Source organism: Zootoca vivipara, chromosome Z, assembly GCF_963506605.1.
Source record: "Zootoca vivipara chromosome Z, rZooViv1.1, whole genome shotgun sequence".
Taxonomy (NCBI): Eukaryota; Metazoa; Chordata; class Lepidosauria; order Squamata; family Lacertidae; genus Zootoca; species Zootoca vivipara.
In genome coordinates, this window is record NC_083294.1 from 24,787,429 (window position 1) to 24,812,269 (window position 24,841).

Consider the following 24,841-nt stretch of genomic DNA (forward strand, 5'->3'; position numbering starts at 1 on the left):
CACAGAGCATTGGTGCCTCTTGAATGCAATGGGAACAATCAAAAGAATTACAAGGCCACTTCTATACACCCAAAGGGTGTTTGGACTTGCTTGAGCAGTCACTGTCCTCTTGTTTTGTGGCACACTTTCATTGGAGGCTTTTAAACAGGCCAGATGGACATCTGTCAGATTTTTTTAGTTTTGCATTGCAAATGATTGGGCTAGATGACCACTGAAACCCCTTCCAAATACAATTCTATGGTTTTAGGAGAGTTTTAAAAGTGTGCTTCCTATGCATGTGCACAACTTGGGGATGGCTTAAAGTAATTCTATGGATCTCTGCCTGTGAATGTCTCCCTTTATTTCCCCAAACCTGCAGTTTCTGGGTATTCCACGGTGGCCTAACACTGCTACTCAGTGAACTCAAGAACTCTTGATTGTGTCTAGCCATGATGCAGCATGAGGGACTGAGAAGAGCTGTGGTGTCTTTGAAAGAGCTGAGAGCCCTTTGCTATCCTAGGCATGATTTGTAGCCAGAACGGCTGTATGGTAGCAGCAATCCCACCTCACTATACACCTCAGCCAGTTGAAAGCCCACTGTTAAAATGCTTCAGAATGGGTCTGAGTAAAGACAGTCTGAGAGCTGGTCACTTCCTGGATGGGAAATCCCCTCACATAGCCTATCTTGAGCTCCACAAAATAAAGTTGGTACTGTATATATATTTGTGTGTGTGTGTGGCAAGCACCCTCTTAGGCGATAATAGTCCAGAGAAGAAATTCCTTTTCTAAGACTGTGCTTCAGCAAGTTGCTGTAACACCAAACTTCCAGTGCATTGCCCCAGGACTGCAATAATTCTGGGGCTCAAATCCCTGCAGTTTAAAGGAAGAGGTAGGTTAAACCACAGAGCCTAGGGCTTGCCGATCAGAAGGTTGGCGGTTCAAATCCCTGTGACGGGGTGAGCTCCCGTTGCTTGGTCCCAGCTCCTGCCAACCTAGCAGTTTGAAAGCACGTCAAAGTGCAAGTAGATAAATAGGTACCGCTCCAGCAGGAAGGTAAACGGCGTTTCCGTGCGCTGCTCTGGTTCACCAGAAGCGGCTTTGTCATGCTGGCCACATGACCTGGAAGCTGTACGCCGGCTCCCTCGGCCAATAGTGCGAGATGAGTGCCACAATCCGAGTCGGTCACGTAAAGGGACCCCTTAAAGGGACCCCTGATGTGCTTTCGAACTGCTAGGTTGGCAGGAGCTCGGACCGAGCAACGGGAGCTCACTCCGTTGCAGGGATTCGAACCGCCAACCTTCTGATCGGCAAGCCCTAGGCTCTGTGGTTTAACCCACAGCACCACCTGCGTACCATCCCTTTACCGTTAGGTGCTTACAAATTCAGTCATGCACACATGGTCATCCCAGCACAAGATCTTGTGGCAAATGATGTGACATCCTTTCTGAAGTTTCATCATAAGAGAAGAGTTGCTGGCTCATGCCAAAGGCCTACCTAGTCCAGCATCCAATGCTCACAGGGGTCCCCTACATGCCTAGTAACCAGATATCCTTCATGAATTTTTATTAGAACAATTTTTAAAGTCATACAAGTTAGTGGCCATTACTACACATCATGGGTGCAAACTCAACACTTCCAGCCATGCACTGTCTTGAATCTTCCACTATTACACGACAGCAATGTTCCCTCTAGCCCTGAATAATTCTATAAACATTCATCATTCTCCATCCCTCAATTTACTCTCCTTTTTTCTAAAGCAAACAGCTCCAACTGTTGGAACATTTCCTCATATTTACGTACTTCCATGCCTCGATCATTTTAGTTGCCATTTCCTGATCCTTCTCATAGGAAGCAATGTATTCTCAAGAGGATACATGTACATAACCATAAGAACAGAAAATATGTTTATTGCTTCAAGAACTATTTTCTCCTACATACAAATATAACTAATTGACTCAAGATTCTATAATCAGGTGACAACTCTTGTCTTTTTGGTGGACTACAACTCCCATCACTCCCTGGCCAATGCCCTTACTAGCTGCGGTTGCTGGAAGTTTGAGTCAAGCAACATCTGAAGAGCATCATAGTTGACTGCCTCTGTTTTAAATCCATGATCTTGCAGGGATATATCAGGCTAAGACTGGAACATGACCAATGTCCGTCCACCATCCACCATCCAGTTGGCAGCATTGCTGAGCAGATGGACACTTTTTTGGTTCCTAGAAACACCACGCTATAGAACGTTATCTTTAATCCTCACCTTCACCAGCTGTGACCACGGCCAGGATTAAAGGGTCTGTGTGCAAAGTGCCTTCTGGTTCCTTTTATCCAATTGTGTTTCTGCTCTGAGCTGTACCAGGCCTACTGAGTCTAACCACCATTTGTCCTGCAGTTCTCTCAATACATCATTGCTCTGAGACATTGTGGAAAGCTAGGAAGATCCTGCCTCCACCCTGCCACTGCCTACTCTAGCTTTATTTCCCACAGGGCCCATTAGTGTTCCTGTGTCAGTTGGGCGTTAAAAGCAAGAAGCCTTTTTTTAATGGAAGGGGGGCAGCTAGAGTGTGGCAACAGGCACTGCAAGGATGCATGGATGTGGATGCTGGATGTTTTTCCGGCAGGATGTACATTTGTCAGCAAATGTTTTCCATGGCTGGATTTTCAAAAGTTTAACTGCAGCTTGCACAAATGACAATGCAGAAGAGCAGCAGTCCAATCTACCAGCAATTCCTAGGTCATAATTTGCTTGATTTCAGTTAAAATGTCAGCTGTGTGCAATACAGGAATTAGCGATTTCCCTGTAGTTCACAATACATTGCCTTGGCAATGATTCAAATGGACTATTTCCCATCCTGGCTCTATAGAATAAACTGTTCATTGTGGATTTGTACAAGAATACAAGTTTGAAAATGCCCAGGATAGTGGGAGACAGACCTTGTTCATATCTGCACCTTAAAAACACCAGTGGATTCTGTTAAAACAGTGTGTATGTTTATTATTAATCTACTCCGTACTGGGTTTTTACCACCATGGTTGCTGTATACAGATGTTTGATGGGGTGGGGTGGGGAACAGCAGAGGGAATAAAAACACGGATTTTCCTTTACAAGTTTTGAATGTCACATAATCACATTAACCATTTTGCTAGATACAAGCATAGTTTTCATTCACACACAGCTAAATACAGCAGGTTTTTTTTGTCACATTTCATTACAGTGCATATAACAGAAAGCTAGGGAAAGTGTACAGTATAATTTTAATCTGGAGGTACTGAGAGTTTTTTTTTCCTTTTAATCCAGCATGCAGACTGAGATTGTGAGTTTACCAACAGGCTTGTTTTTATTTTGTGTGTCTTTGCCAGAGAATGAAAATGAAAGAAAATGCCTTTTTTTTAAAAAAGTATTACCCTCCAGTGTATCTTGCAGTAGTCAAAATGCTAAAACAAGTCAAGAAAAAGATGAGGTTTTTCATTTTACAAAGTCAAACCCCACTTTTATTTGTATAGGAGGAAGTCCCCCTCCCCAGATGATCATTTATATAAGTTGCCTAAAAATATACGGCATTAGAAAGAGATTACATCATGAGTTTCGATCAGAATTATTTTACGTTTAAAGGTCTTCAGTCAAATTTCCTATACATTTTACTTTCTTTTGTAACTCTAATGCAGTATACATTATAAATCAAAGAGTCCAAATATGACCAAACTTTATTCCCTCTATGTATTTAAAATGTATTTATTGAGGCAGGCAGCAGTTGAACTATATCTATTTTGGTAAAAAAAACACCAGTAAATGCACTGAGGGGAAATGAAATTTGCCAGTATGCTAGTCTATGGATCCTGACGTAAAATGATGCTGGAATTCTTCATGCTAGTTGCTTTCTTTTGGATTCAATTGTATTTTTGCAGTTAAGAGGGCAGTCCAAAAAAGTTTAGAGCCAAAAATCAGCATATAAATGTTTTATAAATAGAGAATTGTAGCAAATGTTGGTCCTACTCAGAGCAGGTCCCTTAATTTCAATGGGTTCGTTGTGAGCAATATTGGTTATTATGCAGAATGTTTAATCCTGAATTCATTTTTAAAGCCAACTGAATACCTGAATCTGGGGTAAAGAACAATGCTTGGTAAATTAATGACAATGCAGAAGTAAATCTATAGCTTTTCCTGGGGTATTTATTTGCTGTTAAAAATATTTTCTCACTACACTAGAATGACTTTGGATAAATAAAGAGTAAGATTAATTAGAAGATTAATTGATGAGTAAGATTTTTTTATCATGTCCCTTACAGAGATACAAAATGTCTTAAAAGGTTTGAAGCCATGAAGGGTAATAGTATTTGAATGCTTTTTGAAGGTTGAGTAGAACTGAAATGTATCCAATGCTGATTTGCTTATGAAACCTAAATTTTAATACATTAAGGTTGCAGTCCTAAACACACCAGGGAGAGAGTCCCTAAGAATGCAATTGGCCTTGCTTCTTAGTAGCCACACTTAGGTTTGTACCATCAGTACGTGAAGGGGAGAGGTCATTCTTGGCATACAGAAGCCCTTATGCTCTTACTTTTCTCCGGTTAAAGGGATGTTAGGAGAGCCCTCTTTCTGCAACTTCAGAAAGCTGGTACCAATTCAAATAAACATGTTGTCATCATAATGGATTCAATGGAATGAGTCCGAATGACCCAAATCCAGAGGAAGTTAAATGTGCTGCTCTGAACTCAACAGGACAAGTGCCGTTGTGACTAATTTATGCCTTGTTAATTTAAACCAGTCCTTGAGTATCATGGCTAACTTTCTTTGGATTTGAGCCAATATATTTGCATTAAGTATGTTGTGTAGAATTTACATAAGAATGTAAGGAGAGCCCTGTTGGATCAGGCCTATGGCCCCATCTAGTCTAACATCCTGTTCTCTCAGTAGCAAGAAAAGGGCCACAATGGGAATTCCACAAGCAGCACTCGTGTGCAACAGCACTGAGCCCACTTTTGACTCCCAGCAACTCGTATGCTGGGGCAGAACACAACTGTCATAGCTAGTAGCCATAGCTAGTAGCCATTGATAGTCTTCTCCCCTTTAGAAGCCTTCCAAAGAGTGGCCACTACGACGTCTTGTGAGAACGAATTTCATAGTTTTAACTATGCGCTGGGTTGAAGATGTACTATCTTTTCCCTTTCCTGATTCATCCAAGGTTTTAAAAGCTATCATATGAATTAGTTCTGTGCAGCATATTTATGAAGTTAAAAAGTATAAATTGTTTTGCTGTACTAAAAGAAATAATCACAAAGATATAGTCAAGGTAAGCGATAAAAGTTGCAAGGTGCTGCACTCTTAAGATGTTAGGTATATTTGGGTTTTTTTAGAATTGAAAATAGGAACCACCAAGACTTTGGTTAAACAAGAAGAAGCAGTAACAGTATCTTATTTGGGTTATAAATAGTATGAAAGACCACAATATTATCATACAGAAAAGGAAAACTTGTGTTTTAAGATGAAAAGTTTGAAAATGAACATGCCTGGAATGAAATGAACATGTCAATTTAGCAATCTAAAATAAAACATGGAATATATTCAATTCAGTTATGGTAGGACAGAAAATTGGAAGTTTTTAATTAGACTTGGTTACAATGTTTATGATATAACTTCAGTATTACCGGTAACTGATACTGGTTTTTTCTAGAGGGCTGCAACAGTTAAGTCAACTGCTTAGATTAATTGATTATAAAAGCTTTTTGATCAACTAAAAAGGAGCCCCTAATTAATTGCGTAGTCATTTAATCTTATAATAATTTCTAATGCAAGCTCTTTTATAGATGGAAAGTACCATTTCAGAAGAACCATGATGCCTGCTGTCCATTCTCTAAAACTACTGTGCATTATATCTAAAACAAGGATATTGGCATCTTTGGGCTTCCAGATGTTGTTGGACCACAACTCCCATCATCCATGACCAATATGTGGAGGGCCATAGGTCCCTCATCCCTGCTCTAGTCTAAAGCATTTATGGTACATTCACTGAGCTCAGTTTCTCCCATTCACTATAAGGGTCAGTTGTAAGTTTAGATCATCATCCATAATCATTGGCCATGCTGGCTGATCTAATGAGATTTGAAGTCCAACAGCATGCGGAGGGCCACCCCAATCTAAAAAGAATATGCTTTTTTCTTTAGAAAACTTTAGAAACTTGTAATTGAAACAGCACAGAGTTCTGTGACACTTTAAAAAGTGACATACCTTCATTCAATCATTCTATAAGGTGTCACAAGATACACTGCTTTTTTTGCAGTAACAGCATTTAAGCAAGGCATCTCTGGAAATCCATGCAATGAAAATTCATAAAATTGACTAAAACAACTTTAATTGGGTGACAGCCCCAGTTTTCTTCCATCTTGCCCCCCACTCCGAGCCTGTATGTCTCTCTAATCCCAATGCAGCTGAATTTGAGCCAGAGTTTGCTAGGGTGTTAACTTCGAAACTCTTTTGATACCTGGGTTCAACCCTAATGTCAAGCCCAGAAAAATATAAGAATTTTCCTTTGATATTGTCTGGGGCTCCCTTCCCTCACCTATTGCATTCTTGCTTTGTAATATCTGTATGGGTTGGGCAAAACATTTCTCCTTAACTCCAATGAAAGTGGAAGTCAGGATGGACTAGATTAATTGGGGGTTGTTTTTAGCTATATATTTTTGGCTCAAGATTAAATGCTGTTCATATCCCATTGCTGTTGCAAGTGTGCAAAAGCCTGGCTGGCAGTGAATGTCATGTGACTATTTGTGTAATTATTATTACCACTTGATGAGAAGCAAAATATTATATGGGCCAATGTATATAAAAGTAGATGAGGGCTAGTTTGAAAAACATCACCCCTCTGAAAATATGTGTGCATGTATACAGACACACCTATACACACACTCTTGATTTTTGTTGGGGGGGGGGCTTTTTCAAACTGCCCCTCGCCCACTTTTTCTCCCTGTCTCAAGGTGGATATTAGTGGTGTTTATTACAAGGCTAGTTACCCAATTAATTATTGAAAATAAAGACACCAATATTAGCATTACCCCTAATATGACCTTTGTTGTGCCAAACTTAAAATTCTGTTTCCAGTTCAAACTCACCTAATATAGTTCTGCCTGCATCTTTACAAAGTAATGATGTGGGCAGTTCTCTTAAAAGGATCTTCTGTAAGTATAAAGTGCATAGCTGTCAACTTTCCCCCTTTTTTTAAGGGAAATTCCCTTATTCCGAATAGGATTCCTCACGAGAAAAGGGAAAAGTTGAAAGCTATGATCAAGTGTGGAAATGCATGTGAAGGTATAGATTAACTTCATTCAAAATAATTGTTATACCACATTCTTCCCCAACCTGGTGCTCTCCAGATGTTCTCTCTCTCTCTCTCTCCTCCCCCACTCTCTCCCCCTTCCTGCTTCCAGGCTTGTTCCATCTTAATATCTATCTAGACCATTATACACATTAAGCATCCTTTCTTTGCACATATGAATATCACTGTGTATCTTGCCAACACATTAATTTCTTCCTAGGTATTCAGGGTGGCTGTTATTGCTTACCTTAATTCATTTGGACTGCTTGCTTTCTTAATTCAGAACTCAAGAAGTTTACCCTGAAACAAAGGCCCACTTGAAGCGTTGTAGGCCAGCATTTTATCCAGTCCTACTTTCAAAGTAAAAAACGTTCCTTCTTGCGCTTCTGACCGCTTTCCTGTGGGTTTCCTACCCACACACCCTCTTCCTTAGTTCTCTCTCTCCTGCTGTTCACCTCTTCAGCTTCAGATAGTCCTTTTGAACTTGTTTTCCAAAAAAAATTCACCCCACAAAACAAAACAAAGAACACCCCCACTTCCTGCTCTTTGGGAAAAGTCTGTGCTCTCCATTTTGATGAGTCCTGCTTCTCCCCAGCCTTATTTGCAAGAAGTTTGTATTTAAAATGACCCAAAATTGCCCACTGCAGCTTGCTACTGGTGGGAGGGCTGCATCCCCCCCTGAATTAGGATAAAATAATTTCCCATTTAATGATTGCATATGGCTGAGAATTTCACCATTGCTGATAACAGATTTTACAGCCAATTCAGAAATGGGGAGCATTTCCAGTTCAATAACTGAAGAAGTAGCACAAACGTTTGGTCTGTCAAATTACTGGAATTGGAACCACCAAGTCTGACTTGATCAGGAAAACACCAGTCTGTGTTCTATTCATTGCACCACATTTTAACAGTTCTATTCACTGCACTGCATTTTAACAAGAGTGATCTAACCCTTTCCTTTTAAAGAGAGTTGGATTATACTGCAGCAATATTATAGGCATGAAAGCATTTGCCCCTTCTGCAAAATATGCTTTCCTCTTTGTGTTAACCATCAAGTTCTCGTAAAAAGAATGGCAACCATGTTATGTTTTAATCTTCCTAAAAATATAGAATAATAAGCCAAGATTTCTGTCTCTCCTCCTCCTCTGAATATGTTTCATATTAATAGGCTTCAACACAAAGCACTGAATGACAGATTTATTTAAAACAGGGTTTGTAAATTTCCCTGATATTTACTACCCCTATCGGATCTTTTCTGCTCTTAACATTACCCCATCTCCTACAATATAAGCATGCATCTGGGTTCATTCCTACATAACGGGGGGTTACAGCCCTTCACGATTCTATTCTTCAGAGGTTCAAAGCACCAGGCATTGGTACTTGCCATACTACTGTCACATTCTCTTCTGTCACACGACAAGTTTGTATAGCAGGGTATGTTTTGGTTAGTAAAGTTCAGCAATAATCTTTCCTTGCTTTCATTAAGCAATTAGCACAGACATCTCCTGTCTGATTTCACCACCTCTTCCGAGGAGTGGACTACGTTTGGGACAAACCCACTCTTCACCCCTTCCCAGCCCTCCTGGATAGTAATTTCGCCTCTCTTAACAAGCTCATATATGTCTCGAGTCAGGTCGGTGAAAGCTTTCTCCACATTAATGGCATCCCGGGCAGAGGTTTCAATGTACTTCATGCCATAAGCAAGGGCCAGTTTTTCAGCTTCGTGCCGGGTGACTTGCCGCTGAGTGTCTAGGTCGCATTTGTGGCCCACCAAAACGAACACAATCTGGTAAGGCTGGACGTGCGCTTTGGTCTCCTCTAGCCACTCGTGAACATTCTGGAAGGACCTGCGGTTTGTAATGTCAAAGAGGAGCAGACCGCCAACTGAGTTCCTGTAGTAGGCTTTGGTAATTGATCTGGAAGAGAGCAGCAGCCCAAGGAAGGAAATGAGAATCATTTTCAAGAGTTAAACGCTGGTGGCAAAGGCTAGTTTTGTGCATCTGAAATAGCCAGTTAGGTGCAAATCCACCCAGAACACTGCCCTTTTGTGCTACACAGCAAAATAAAGGGGGTTTGTACAAGACAACACAAAGATTCTCTGCCCCACCATCTTTTTCTCTTACACCATCTGGAAAGTTGTTTGTGCATTATGAATCTGGACACCTCTTAAGAAATCATGTCCAAAAGTTACATGGTGGTTGCTAAGACTAAGGTTTTCGTCTATGTTTGAATACAATATAGAATCAAGAAGGCTTACTGAACCTTTCAGAACTGTACTGATTTTTTGTAAAAATAAAAAATAAAAAATCAAGAGCAACACTGGGTTTGCGGTGGCTAGTACTTTTATCATTCAATGGACAGTCTAGAAATTTTATTCTAGAAAGTGGCTGGATTCCATTCCAATGTCACTGTTTCCATAAGACATTGGAAAATGTGACTGTTTCATTCCCTCTATAACCACTTTTTTTGTTTTACTTTTCATCTGTCCCAAGCCTCCCCTGTGCAGGCCACATCTACTATTTTGCAAAGTAAAAAATACCCCAGATTTTCCTAAGTAGCATTCCTCATTTATGAAATCTCAGCTGAACAGGTGAAGAGAAAGAGGACCAGTAATTGGTGATCAATTTCAAACCAGCAACGCCCCAAATAGGGTGTACAATTGGGGAGTATACCCTCACTACAGAAATTGGACCATTTGCTTGGGTAACATGTGGGCTGTAACATACAATGTGTGTATTGGGCTGGAGGGAAGAGAAGGAATGGCTGTACAGATGCAATTTATATGTGTTTGCAGAATCACATGGTAATTCTGTCTGGGCTATGACACTCCAAGTTGCAGGTATGAAGCTGTCCCTGTTATGGTTTAAAATGCCAGAGATTGTTTAACTAGCGAAAGGTCTAATTACTCAGTGCCCACCCCATATAATATTTCCCTTTTCCCTGACATACTAGATTTCTACATGTGAGGGATCTTCTTGCTTTTATTTACTTGTGTTGGGGGTGCAATGGTGTTAACTGCATTTACATTCCACCCACCCTCTAAGGAGCAGAAAAAAAATGAATCTTGCCCTCTTCTTTATCCTCATTAACAACCTTGTGAGGTAAGTTAGGCTAGGAGACCGTGACAGACTCAAGGTGACCCAGTGAGTGGAGATGGGAAGCCTGGTGCTCCAGAAGCTGCTGCATTATATCATGGCTGACCACCAGTCCACCTGCCTCAGTATACCGGTAGTTCACACTGAGTAGCAGTGTCTCTTGAAGGTTTCAAGCAAGAGTCTTTCTCCAGCCCTACCTAGAGATTGAACCTGGGACCTTCTGCATGAGATGCACATACCTTTGTCACTAGATTCTGCCATAGGCCTAAACAGGGCAACAAAGTCTTGGTTCTGCTTCCACTAAACTGATGGGCCAAGAGTCTGCTAGTTCAAGTCATCCTCAAAATATATGGAGAGACCAGAGTCATTTGGAGGTATTTGTAAAGCAAAACTCTTGACAATGCATACCCCTCCACCCCCCTCACTGCATGTGGTGTACAGAGGTTGGCTAGGTTTTAGGAATTGGCAAGTGAAGGGTGTATATAGAACACTCAATAGACTCCTAGGTTCCACACATCTCTATGAATCTAAGGAGACATCCAAAGGTGCCCTTTTGCATGCAGAAATTGTATTCTGGTCAGGGAAACATTGCTTTTCATGAGCCTTCAATTATCTAGAGCTCTCTGGATGTTGCTGCACTTCAGCTCCCAATAGCCCCAGCCATCATGGCCAATGCTGAGTGATGATGGGAGCTGTAGTTCCAACAGTGCTCGGAGTGCACTGGGGGGGGGGAGGGGCTGGAGCAGAATGCTCCTTATGTTCTTATTTTTTTCATTTAGTACACAAGTAGTTTGTGAAACCTGCTGCCACATGATGGAGTGATGGCTTTAAGCAAGGCAATGGTTTTCAACCAGTGTGCCGTGGGGTGCCTTGAATGATGGTCAGGGGTCCCCCAGGCAAAACTGGCCTCAGACCTTCTTTCCTTCCCTCTGATGCCTAACTAACTACCAGTCAGTTGCTAACCTCCCTTTCCTGGGTAGGTTCTAGAGCGAGTGATCACAGACTAGATCCAGGTGCTTTTGGAAGAAGCTGATTTTCTGGATCCATTTCAATCGGAGTTTAGGCCCAGTTTTGGCACAGAAACTGCCTTGGTCACCTGTATGATGACCTCTGTTGAGAGAGACAAGGGAAACATGTCCTTGTTAATTCTTCTTGACCTCTCAGTGGCTTTTGATACCATTGACCATAGTATCCTTCTGGAGCAATTGTCCAAACTAGGGGTGGGTGGCACCACTTTGGGGTGGTTCCAGTCCTACTTGGGTGGTCGTTCCCGGAGGGTGTTCCTTTTAAGCCCAGTGGAACCTTCAATGTGGGGTTCCGCAGGGCTCAGTCCTACCGTATCCCCAGCGTTGTATAAATTCTACATGAAACTGCTGGGTGAGGTTATCTGGAGGTTCGGAGTACATTGTCAGCAGTATGCTGATGACACTCAGCTCTATTTCTCCTTTACAACTGCTGGTGATGCAGTGGAAGTGCTGGACCAGTGTCTTGCCTCAAAAATGGACTGGATGAGAGCCAACAAACTGAAGCTCAATCCAGAGAAGACTGAGGCACTGTTTATGGGTGGTTCCCTAGATCAGATGGGTGGGAAGTCGCCTGCTCTTGATGGGGTTACACTTCCTCTGAAGGAGCAGGTTTGTAGCTTGGGGGGGGGGTCCTCCTGGATCCTTTGCTGTCGCTCAAGGCTCAAGTGGCCTCAGTGGCCCAGAGTGCTTTCCACCAGCTTCAGCTGGTGGCTCAGCTACACCCCTATCTGGACAGAGATATCCTAACTACTGTTGTCCATGCTCTGATAACCTCATGGTTAGATTACTGCTATGTGTTATGTGTAGGGCTGCAGCTGAAGATGAATCAGAATCTTCAGCTAGTGCAGAATTCAGCAGCCAGGTTGCTCACCGGAGCAGGACAGTTTGAACATATTACGCCGATCCTGGTCCGGCTGCCCTGGCTACCCATTAGTTTCATGGGCCCAATTAAAAGTGTTGGGTTTGACCTATAAAGCCTTAAGTGGCTCAGGACCTCAATACCTCAAGGACTCTCTCTTTTTATATTAACCTACCTGGACCCTGAGATCATCCTTGAGAGGTCCGGAGGGTGGCAACATGAGAACAGGCCTTTTCTGCAGTTGCTCCCCATCTGTGGAATGCTCTCCCCAGGGAAGTTCACCTTCATTATACACCTTTAGGTGCCAGGCAAAAACATTCCCTTTTAACTAGGCCTTTGGTTGATCTGATTGACATCCTATGCCCTTTTAACATGTGGCTCTTTTTGGGGGGAGGGGTGTTATTGGGTTGTTGATTTTATTTTGATTATACTGTATATATTATGCATTTTATGTTGATTTTGTTCTGTTAACCACCCTGAGACCTATGGGTATAGAGTGGTATAATAATAATAATAATAATAATAATAATAATAATAATAATAATAATACCCTTTCGTGTCTCTGCTTGTACAGCCCAAAGGCTTGCACAGCTGTTGGTTGCAGCAGCCTTGGCTACAAGCTCCCCAGGTGAATGGTGCCTCTGAGGCTGGCCCGGGGGTGCTGGTTGCCAGGATCTGAGGTAGCCTCAGAGTAAGCAAGCAAGTGGGTGAGGGAGCCCAGCCAGCCAGTCCACCAAACCTTGCTGTTGGGAATGGACAGACATGTCCCAAGCCCCTGTGGGACAGTGTGAGGAGGCACCTCTCTTTGGGGCAGGGAGGGGCAACAGCAGCTTCCCGGGGGACTCCCAAGGAGATGGGAGAGGAGAGAGGCTGAGAGAACACTCCACAAGGGAGGGTGTTCCAAAAAGGGTGAGAAGCTGCCAGCTCTGTGGGCAAGGGGTGACATAACCAGGCTCCTGAGCCCCACAGGGGTGCCACAGAAAGAATGTAGCTGGTCAAGGGAGCTTTGGACTGAAAAATGTTGAAAACCTCTGCATTAAGTGGGTTAGATAAGTCGATGAACGATAAGTATAGCCAAGATGGCTCTTTACAACTTCCAGGTTCCCAGCACTATGGCACTTAGTGTTGTCTACTGGGGATACTGGGTGCTTGCCTTCAGTCTGTGCTTGGAGGCTTCCCAGATGCATCTGGTTGGCTGCCATAGGAACCAGGAAGCTGGACTGGATAGGCCTTTGATATGATCCAGACTAAGTACACTAGAGAGCTATGCACTGCAACTGGAAACCACGAGATTTAAATCAAATAATAATGGGACAGCCCAAGACTGGAAATCAGGGTCCAAGAGGAAGGTGACTCAAGAGAACATCTTTAAGACCAGCAGCACAGCTGAAATGGTCAAAACATGTCATGTGGTTTCTGGGGGAGCAGGGAAACAACATTTTTATTCTTTATCCTTTATGTTTTTCAGCATTCAGTTCAATTGCACTACTTTTCTGCTTTTCTATTCCCCCCCCTCATTTATTTCAATGGGAGACCTAGTTGGTCTTCTGCTGCTTCTTACTTCTGCGTTTTTCATCCTAATGTCATGCAATTTTCAGGCATTCTGGCACCCCTTCACCTCACCCACCTTAAGCATCAGATTTGCTAATATATATATCTTTCCGTTTCCCCGCTCTCTGTCCCCATCCTTCTCTATAACCTTTCTCTGACCTGTACTATTCCCCCCCCAGGCTGTTTTCTATATTTCATCCTAACCAGGGGGGCCAACTTGAATAAAATATGGAGGGCAGGTAAGTGCCACCCCACTTAATTGATCACATGACACGGCACACACACACCATTTGAATGGCAATGCCCACCATCTTTGGGAAGCGCCAGCACCCTTAAATATTTCATTGGGGTGTGTGTGAAGGGACCTTGGACCCTAGGAGTTGGCTCCCATGATCCCAACAGAAATGAATGATGAATGAACCAAACAAAATAAAAATATATTTCTGAACTCATTTTCTTGAATTTCCATCTGTTTCCATAACTAAAGTGAATTGGAAGAATGGGACTTGTTTTTTTAATTTTTTTAAAAAGGAATTGAACCCTTGGTGATTCTAAATGGAAACAGTCTAATTAAGCATCCTGCAGCTGAATCTCTGGTCAAACAAAACCATTCTTTCTCATGTAGCAACTGGAGATTGGCTTCATCCTTGTCCAAATGTAGCTCATGTGTAGAGAGCAAGCAAAATTCCTAAATTCCTCCTCAAGGCCATGCCAGGAATGGAGGGGAAGCACGCAAGCCTGTGAGAGACTCGTTCCCAGCATAATAAATAGCTTATCACAATGTCTGAATGCAGCAGTGTTACAAAGTCACAAGATATATTAAACTGAAGGTTTATTAGTTTTGTAGGCACTAAAAACCCGACCCTGGAGGCCAATGTGCTGTTCAAATCCCCACACAGCCATGAAACTCATTGCGTAACTTTGGGCTAATCATTTTCTCAGGCTAGCCTACCTTGTTGGGTTGCTGGGTGGATTAAATGGATGAGAGGACAGAACTGGCTTAGAACTCCTTGGAGGAAATGTGGGAAACAAATGTAATAAAGAATTACTGAACTTTTCCGTGTATAAGACTAGGTGTTTTTTGGGTTTGTTTGTTTTTACTAAAAATGTTTAAAAGGGGGGGGTAGTCTTATACACAAGGACAATCTCCCCCCATTTTCTTAATTTTGTGTCCCCCAAAATAAAGGGTGCCTTATACACAGGGGCATGTTATTATCACAGAAAAATACAGTAGCTTGCTTTCACCTAAGGGAATGGAGACACCACGTATACAAAAGCAATTATACATCCATACCCAGGTTTATTGGGGAGGGGGCATGGAAAAACGAGATGGTGCAGAGTTTCCTTCCTTCCTTCATGTAGGGTCAGAAATGGGTGGAGAAGTGCTATTTTAGTGAGAGAGGGTTGCTTTGTCCCTCATAAACACATTTTTCAATCATGGGGCAGGAAAAAGGACAGGAGGGGTATCTGCTGACTGGGCAACATTTAGTCTGCAAATCACATGTTGCTCCCTCAAGCCAGTTCGGTGTTTGGCTGCCTGCTCTTGACATAGCTCTGATACTCAAGTAGTTTAGCAAGGGTGTTGTGGGGAGGAAAGTGACCACAATCCACAAAGTCCTCCAGGTGACACAATTTCTGAAGTCGTTACACCTTCAAGGCCTTGTTCAATGAGTAGCTCATGTATGTGCATATCAGGTGTGGGGAAACCTTTGGCCCTCCAGGACTTGCTGAACTACAAGTCCCATCACCCCCATCCACTGGCTGGCGGGAGCTGTAGTCCAGTGGCAGCTGGAAAGCCAGATGTTCCCCAAACCTGGTGTCTATTAAGAATGGACCTAGATGTTTTTAGAGGCATGTGGTACAGTACTCTCAAGAGATGGGGCTGTACCACTTGGGAAGGCACACAGAGAAGGAAATCTTCTGTTTGAAGGCACCACTGCATCAAAGCTCCTTGACGCATGTGGAAAGCCTGCATATGAGATCCACAGTGGCCTGGTTTTCCTCTCTCTTTATATTAGGAGACCCTTACTTAGGCAGGTGGGACAGGGAGGCCAGATCCTGAGAAACTGTTAAGGCCAGTGTCTCTTTCTTCCTGTCCAAGATGGTTGCTTGTGGCCTACAAATCTGCACTGTGGGAAAGTTTTCTTGAAGAAATCTAGTACAAAACCTCTGCAGTATCAGCCCAGACGCGGAGGATGGAGAGGGAAGGGAAGGGAAGGGCTGGAGCTCAGCAGCAGAGCTACCAGAAGACCCCAAGCTCTGCAGGTAGAGCTGGGAGAGACCCCTGCCTGAAACCATGGAGAACCACTGCCAGTCAGTGTGGACAACATGGAGCCAAATGGACCAATATTCTGGCTCGGTAGAAGGCTGCTTCTTATGTTTCTTTGAGAGGAGGGGCACTCCTCAGCAGCCTTTGTTGTGCTTCTGGCTCCCTTCAGAATTCAATGAACAGCTGTTAGGAGGATAGGGGTGAGGGAGGGGAGGAAGCTGGGTGTTGTTGTGTGTGTGACCTGCTGTGAGATCCCACTTGGAACCCGGACCCCACCCCAAGGTCTCTTCTTCCCTCCTACTCTGACTCCTCCATCTTCAACGACAAAGCAAAATCGAATCGCCACCCAACCGTCCGAGTCTTCCACCATACTTCACAATCAAGGCTGTTTTGCAGAAGAGCAAAGATGTTTTATGATGGTGGCGGTGGCGGCGGGTAAAAGGGAAAGAACTCGGGGCGCAGTTGAAGCCTCCGCCGCGCCGACCTGCCACTCGCCCTCCGTCCGCACACGACATGCCCCCCCCCCGGCTCCCAAGCCCCATCCTCAAAAGTGGCTCCTCCTCACCTGAATCTCTCCTGTCCGGCGGTGTCCCAGATCTGCAGCTTGATTCTTTTGCCTGGCTCGATCTCCACCAGGCGGGAGAAGAAATCCACGCCCACGGTGGGGTCGGAGACTTGGGCGAAGCGCCCTTCGGTGAAGCGGCGGATGAGGCAGGATTTGCCCACGGTGGAGTCCCCGATGACGATCAGGCGGAACTGGTAGAGCCAAATGGCCTCCATGCTCCACCTTCCCCAGACTGGGTAGCTCCGGAGCCGGCGCTTGGTGGTGGTGGTGTCGGTGCCGCCGCCGCTGCGTCTTCGCCCCCGGAGAGACCAACCACGCGGATGCCGGAGGCGCAGCGTCTTCCTTCGAGGAGCACAACACAAGCCTGGCGCAGGGAAGCAGGAGCGAGCCTAATGCAAGCCTTCCATACCCGACCGAAGAGGGTCTCCCGCCACCGCTAGCAACTCGAGGCTGCGCTCCCGGCGGCCCGCAAGGCGGATGGGGCGCCGCGTTGGAGAGCAAGGACTAGTTGAGGAGCGCGCCGGCGCGCACGCACCGGCCACTGGGCGGCGTTCCTCTTCCGTCCCCTTTTGCGGCTTCTTCTCGTCTCCTGGGAGAGCGAGCGAGCAGGGAAGAAAAAGGGGGAAGCGACGCGGTCCTTGTCGCAGTTGATCTTCTCTGGAGGAGGAGGAAGTGGGGCAGGTCCTACGCGTCGCACCCTCCAGAACGTGGAGTAGACTACTAGGCTGGTGTTACCTGTGTCACACTTACACACACACACACACACACACACACACTCTTCACAAATGTTCCCGCTGAAAGTGGACGGAAAGGTCAGGGGGTCTGAGACTCCTCACTTTAGCGCCTTCTCTCCCCTTCCCTCGACCCAAAGCAGCACATTTCTTTTTAAGCAAGACAGTAACAACGCATCCTTTCTGAACGTCAGCCCGTCACACCGCTCAGCCGAAGAGCCGCCCCTCTCGTTTTTGCCAAGGAAGGGGTCTTGCCGTTTGCAATGACAGAAAACACGCGCGCGCGCCCCTCCTCCCCTCTTTCTCAAGCCCTTGGTTTCTGTGGTGGTGGGTTGCTGTTCTTGTTTAGTTCTTGGTTTTTTGTTTTTACCCCAAACCCCCACAAAAGGATGTCATCAAGACGACCTCCCGGCTGCTGTCTCAGCACCCCCCCAGTAATCCGCCAGGCAACTGGTCCTTGAGCTGCAGCAGGGAGGCTTTTAGGAATATTGTCCTGAAACGATGCTCCATCCTCCACCTAAGGCAGGCCGGATGCTCCAAGCTCGTCCGGGCCTTCTTTACGAGGCAGAGGGGAGCGAAGGACAGTTACCTTGAAGCTTTCCGTCGGAAATATGTCAGGAGGAAGGAGGGTTGCTTCTCAAGGACATCTGGTTAGCACCAGGTGGATTTGGTTTGCCTCCAAGAGAGTAGAGAACATCCACCTTCCTTTGCGTTCTGCCCCCCCCCCCCGGAAAAAAAAGATACCCAGCGCTTCAAAGATGGAGGGGCAGCGAAGGGGAGAGATGCAGGCGAGATCACAGAACTGATGAAATGGCAGCAGCATCAGCACCAAACAGTCTGACTCATCATTGGCATCAGCAGCTTACTGTACTGTCCAGAAGAGAGGAGCCTGCAGGATATTGTTGGTTTTGCCATTACCACATTGTTTAGAAGTGAAGCGCCCTTAAAAATAAACCCAGACAACCTCTCCCAACAAAGAAGATCTCTCTCTCTCTCTCCCTCCCTCTCTCTCTCTCTCTCTCTCTCTCTCTCTCTCTCTCTCTATATATATATATATATATATATATATATAACCCCACCAATTTGCTAAGAGATCAGCTCCGGAGAATCAAGAGGCACGGAGAGCAAAGCAGAGGCTGAGACTGGCAACTATGCCCGGTGAAGAATTAATAATAATTGAGTGACTAAACCACGCACTGCCCACTCAAGATAGGAATAGCATGCAGTTCAATGGCGCTGGGCTGAGTAAGACACAAACCACTCTGCTGGCCACTTTTATGGCTGAATTTATTTGAGAAGGCTGTGCTGCACGTTGAACTGCGAGATAGGTAAAAATACTAAAAAATATTCATACCAGATACAAATAAAACAACAAAACCAATGTCCACAACAAATTAGCAAAACGAGCAATAAACCTTCAACAGCACAGCCTCTATACCTCACCATTCAATTCACCATTCAATTCACTCCCAAGTAAATGGGCATAGGACTGCAGACTAGAACTTTAATGCAGATTAAACATAACCATTAAAAATGGCTGGTAAATAAAAATGTAGATTGTAATCCTGTAGGCAAAGGACTGTGTTACCATTTTGTTTGGAAACCTTTATCCAGTATTAGGTAGGCAATGCTGAGATTGACCACTGGTCCATCTATCTGAGGCATCTATAAGGCTCTTTATAAGCCATATTTCAGCTCATGCTTGAAACATTAGTGTTGGTTAAATTAAATTAGATTAGTTTTAAAATTAAATTGATTTTACTTTTAATATTTTTAATACCTGTTTTCAAATTTTAATTCTGATGTTTTTATCTCCTTAGAGATGTTTTATGTGCTTGTAGATTTGCTGCTTGTTTGTTTTTGAAATCAATATATCGTCTACCTCCTGTTAGGATTTGTATATGTCCTCTGCTGCTCCAGCAAGAAGCATCATGTAATGTGTCTGTTGGTTTTCACACACACAGTCTGGGAAAAGAAGTGTATGTTATATTTCTTTACCATGTGATGTTTTTGTATTCTATTCTTCCCTTTCACTTTTAGCTTTCGTTCTGGCTGGAAGCAAAGATGAACAGCTCTGAGTTTATGAGCTGCGTGGCAGAGTTTTGGACTTTGTCTATAACCTTTAATAAAGCAGTTTAGCCCTACTTAGGGCTGGCACGTCCATTAAGGCGAACTAGGCAGCTGCCTAGGGCGCCAAAATGGAGGGGGCGTGGCTATTCTGTCCACCCCCCCGCTGCCGCCCGCCGGTGCTGCCTGGGGCTGCCTCCACTGCACCTCTCAGCTGTTGAGTGGCTTCAGGCCGCTATCCGGAGGCACGCGGGGAGCGCAAGCCTGGGGCCGCCTCCGCTGTAGCCGCTCAACAGCTGAGAGGCACAGTGGAGGCGGCCCCAGGCTCCCACTTCCTGTGTGAAGCTCCGGAGGCGGGCAGGGAGCGTGAGGCTGGGGCCATCTCGCCGCGCCTCTCAGCTGTTCAGCGGAGGCGGCCCCAGGCTCCCGCTCCCCGTGCGAAGCTCCGGAGGTGCACGGGGAGCACGAGCCTGGGGCTGCCTCCCCCGCGCCTCTCAGCTGTTGAGCGGCTTCAGATCACTCTCCGGAGACGTGCAGGGAGCGCAAGCCTGGGGCCGCCGTGCCTCTCAGCTGTTCAGTGGAGGCGACCCCAGGCTGAGTTCTGCGCCCCTTCCGTGCCCCTGATGGCCAGGCACCCTGGCGCCTTGCGCCACCCAGCCCAGGCCTAGGGACGGCCCTGGAGGTGCCCTCTCCGCTCGCTCGCTCGAGCTGGGCCTACCCCTCCAGCAGCTAGCACGCAAGATCGTACAGGGTAATTATAACTGCAGTTTGGTCCAATGAAAGCTGTAAGGAAGAAAGAGTAAACACACCCACCTACCCCACACCCAAAGCTGTTTAGGTCTTCTGTGGCCATTTGGGAACACAAACAAACATTTTACTTTAAATTCAAGAACCTAGTCCTTAAGAACTTTCGGCCCATTAGGAATTTGCCTTTCTTTAGATCGTAAGCCACTTGTTGTTGTTGTTTCTACATATGATCACGAGAACACTTAAACAGTACATAAGAAATTATCATTTTAAAACACTACACATTTTAAAACATTTACACAAAGGTAAAAAGTACCATCTGAACTATATCCAGGAAGGTTTGTTCAGTGCCATGCCATGCCCTGTAAATTTATGTGTCAGCATTTAACCATGATTATAGAATTGATAAGACAGAGTTCAGCAGATCACTCTTACATGAATTAGAGATCTAAAGATTAAGTGGCAATAGTTAAATCTCATTACATGATCTCATTATGGATTTTGCTATCTAAGGCACTGGGAGATTTAGCAGTTACCTCTTCTGGGCTGGGGCAGAAGGATTTTTGCATACAGGGGCGGGGGGAGGAAAACCAGGATATATTACATTTCTGCATACTTCAATCAATCAATCAATTGCTCAGTATGTCAAATGTAGATTACATTCAACTAACCATTAAGCAGCAGAAATCATGACCTGAGTAGAACTGATCATTGTATTAAAGTTGACAAGCTAAGGAGTCATAGCAGGTCTAAAAGATATTACAGCATTTACGGTAGATATCTTGCCATCTGGTTGGTCACAAATATAGAAGATACTCATAGGGACTTTAAGGCTTGACTAGGACAACACCTCATAAAAGAATAAATAATGCATTATCTTCACCTCGATAAGATAAGTAAAAGACAATGTGAGAGATGATTTGAGATGAGTATTTACAGGCCAACAATTACAGGCCAACAGGATTTGAGATGAGTATTTACAGGCCAACAATGACCCTGGAAAGTTCTACATACTTGGAGGTGGCATTGATTCAAATCCTCAGGCATGACCCTGTTTTTCCTTCAATTCCCCCCTCTGTCAGGTCCCTCTGCTTAAATAAAATAGCCAATTTCAAAATGAATGCAGATCCAGGAGTACAATCCCCATGGTTGCATTCTCAGTTGCCTGAGTAAGAAGACCTTCCATGTGGTGTAGTGGTTAGGACAGTGGTAACCCGCATGGTATGTTGCTGTACTCCAACTCCAATCAGCCAGCATGGTCAGGATTGATGGAATTTGTGGTGTAGAATTCACCTGAAGGGCAACATATTGGCTATTCCTGGGTTAGAGTACCATGCCAGGACTGAGCCTTAGAGTCCATTGGGTGAGCTTGGGCCACCCATTATCTCAGTGGCAAAATGTCCCAGGCTGGCCCTGCCTAGTGGGCAGCCTGGCTTTTGGCAGGGTTTAGCTTTTGACCAGGAACTCTATAATGCAGCAGATCCCGGCAAGGCTTGCTATGTGCCTCCCTTGCCAAGGACTATACAGAGGTGTTTTTTTAATTGTGGTATGCAACTAATGAAAATCTTTGTACTTGCATCGTATAACTTCCTCTCCCTCTCCTCCTTTTGCCCCCATGCTCTCCTCAGATTTGCTCCAGAGGGCTGTGGGGGGAAACCTAGAACAAATTTAGGAGGGCATGGGTTGTGCAGGCAGAAGAAAGAGGGGGCAAGTTCCATTGCACAGTCAAAAGTCCCTGTGTTGGTGGAGCTGCTTCATTGGATCTTGCCCAGAGGCTCCCAATCATGGCTTTGCGGCAGTGTTTGCACCTCCTCCGTACCTGTTGTCATGTGATGTCAGGAGTGGGCAGGTAGTGAATTCCTTCAATATACACACCCATTGTGATGTTTGAGGTGACTTTATTTGGTCAGAAAAGCAGCCACCCCTGGGGAACCCAAGGAAATGGGAGTCCACAAGTCTATAAATTACTGTACACAGGCTTATATAAAGGCAAAACTTTGGGGTCTGAATTCAGTATGTGCATCCTAACACTTTGCTAATTGCATGACAAGTTGTTTCCGATTTAAATAATTCTTTGCATTTATTTCATGCACTGAAACACTATGCATCCTCCCATGTTTTCTGATCACTTAGAAACTGCAGTTCCCACCCCACCCCACCCCCAGCCTTCCTTTGTTCTCTGAGTGCCAGAAATTTAATTAAGAAGCAAGCAATCGTGAAAGCTGATCCTTGGCATTTTATGAAAACCACCACATGGTGTAATAAAAGCTATGATCAGTTCAAGTGGGCATGTCTGTATGCATTAGAGGCTTAAAACACAGGGATGTTGTTTCCCCACCCCCTTCATGATTCAAGTCTCATATACACTTTGCTGTACACACCAGAGAGGAGGTGAGGATGTCATCAGTCAATGCATATCACCAGTTTGACTCCCTTGTGCCTGCAACCCCCTAAACTCCTATTCAGGGCTTATCTGCATTTATCTTTCCTCTGCAATTTCCAGGCATGGTCCACATTTTAGAGCTCTGTGTCCGAGCGCTCTCTCTCTCTCTGCTCTGGAGCGTTCTCTGTGAAAACCTGCTTTTTACCACTGAATCTGCAGAAAACCCAAATTGCCGTTTGTTGCACTTCAGCTCTAAAGACCGGGTTTCTGCGGGGAAAGCTCTGTGGCGAAAAGCCCTTAATGAAGGAACAATCGGATGAAAGTGGAAAACATCTAGGTGACTGTAAGGGGAAGATTTGGAATATTATGAGCTTGGAGGACGATTTGAACTTTAGAAATAAGACGGCAGTGGACAGTTGCGAGGAATTCCCAATTTCTTGAAGCATGGGAACCCAAAAATAAATTATTTAGATGATTTGGCATAACATTCGGTTTGATTGATATATATATGTGTATAATTTGAAATATTGAAATGTGATATAATTGGTTTTAATTGGAAAATTAATAAAAATATTTTTTTTTTTAAAAAAAAAGAAAAGCCCTTAATGAAGCTGTTGTTTGCACATGTGCAACAACTGTCTCAAATGCACACCACCTCAGCTGAACCACAGTCAACACTTTCAAATCACTTGACAGCTGGCCTGTGGAAAAACACATCTAACCAGTATTTGCCAAGAAACCAAAGGATACATATGGATGGTTGCTAACGTCATGTGCAATTGTCTCCACACACCTGTGGTGGGAGCACATTAGAGTCAGAGTAAATGGTAATGTGCACACAGCTTGAGACCCTAGTTTCTTGGAACTCTTTGTCATACATCGTTATAAACAACTCTTGTTTCAAAGGCCTACCTGTTGTATTAAAGTAGTTTATCATTTGAGGGAGGAACTGCCAGCTGGAAATGAACCAGGCACTTTGGGTCTAATTCTGTTAACAAATTACAACCGTACAGCTAAGCAACATCACCTTAAGTAGAAAAAGCTGTTTCTTAGAGCAACCAGCTTGAGTCGTGCTGGGCTATGAGCTACACAAAGTTTCCCATCTCAGTGTGATTGATTGTGATCTCTATGGTGATTTCTGTGCAATTTATGAGACATGGAAAGCATACAGTAACTGGGTGGCAGGGGTGCTTTGAAAGTTAATTTGCTGCATTTTGCTCAGAAGAAATTATTTCACTTCTCAAGCTTGAGCTCAGGCAAAAAAAAAAGTTTGAGTTTGCAGCAGGAGCAAGCTATGTACAGTACAGATTGGTTGGCATTGGTGCCATCAAAAACCCCTCTCTCCGTTATCCCTGAATAATCATTATAAAAATCTAAGGAATGAATGAATGAATGAATGTTGAAATGAATAAATGGACTTGCTAAAATAACAAACTAAAAAGCATAGAAGCATTGGGGTGGGGGCACAGGAAGATAGAGGAGGAGGGCAGTGAATCAGCCTTTGGATTGTCAGTGCCTGCCTTTGGAAAATTCCAGTCTATCATTACTTTCAGGCAAGATTCAATCACATGCTATCAATTCAATTGTAGTTGATTGGGATACCTTGTGTAACAAACCTGATTCCCGAAAAGTTCAGGCTTTTTTGCGATACGGAAAGTGATGGGAAAATTCACTGGGAAGTGTGGGTTTGATTGCTTTGATGCAGTATCATTTGTAAACAAATAAGAATGAATGTTCATTAAACTACCAGAAATATCTAATCTTACCCTGCATAAAGATAAAGGTGAACACTGAAGAAACAGGCTGTCTGCAAACCGCCTTTGAATCATTGACATCTTAGTCTAGAATAATCTTTGAACAGTTGATATGTTCACTTGCCATGATTCTGAGCGCTGAAAGAAGCTAGCTTTACTTGATAGTGCAAAACCTTTTCCCAATTCCTGTTTTACCATTACTTCTATATGCATGCATAGAAGGGAAATGTCTTTCACATTGTCCCAAAACTTGATTGTTGCAGTCAATGACCAGCATTAAAGAAGCAAAATAAGAAGCACATGGAACACATTTTCCAGGTGTCTATAGTAGGGCAAAATAGAAAAATAAATGTAGTGTAGAATAAAATAAAACGGACCTCAAAATTTTAAACGTTGCAGTCATATCATGAACTCCAAAGAGGAAAAATCGTAAGATGTCTGTCTGGGGTCAGTTCCAGGTGGGGGTTGCCTGCTGCAGCGCAGTACTTGCCTACACTGAGAGCAAT

The 24,841-nt window shown here is 44.2% G+C and overlaps 1 protein-coding gene across 1 annotated transcript; it reads right to left on the reverse strand.

The window, feature by feature from the left end:
• Positions 1–1,270: 1,270 nt before the first annotated feature.
• Positions 1,271–19,703, reverse strand: RAB39B (RAB39B, member RAS oncogene family). The gene is made up of 2 exons (XM_035101965.2): positions 16,654–19,703; positions 1,271–9,205 (listed from the first exon to the last, which is right to left on the reverse strand). The coding sequence occupies exons 1-2, from the start codon at positions 16,866–16,868 to the stop codon at positions 8,779–8,781; spliced, it is 642 nt and encodes a 213-aa protein (XP_034957856.1). The 5' UTR covers positions 16,869–19,703; the 3' UTR covers positions 1,271–8,778.
• Positions 19,704–24,841: the final 5,138 nt, after the last annotated feature.

What these genes read in the sequence shown, in the direction of transcription:
- RAB39B (XM_035101965.2), bottom strand. Translation starts at nt 16,868, where the DNA reads ATGGAGGCCATTTGGCTCTACCAGTTCCGCCTGATCGTCATCGGGGAC. An exon ending in GCCGGACAGGAGAGATTCAG is followed by an intron (nt 9,206 to 16,653) that starts GTGAGGAGGAGC and finishes GCTCTCTTCCAG; the next exon opens with ATCAATTACCAAAGCCTACT.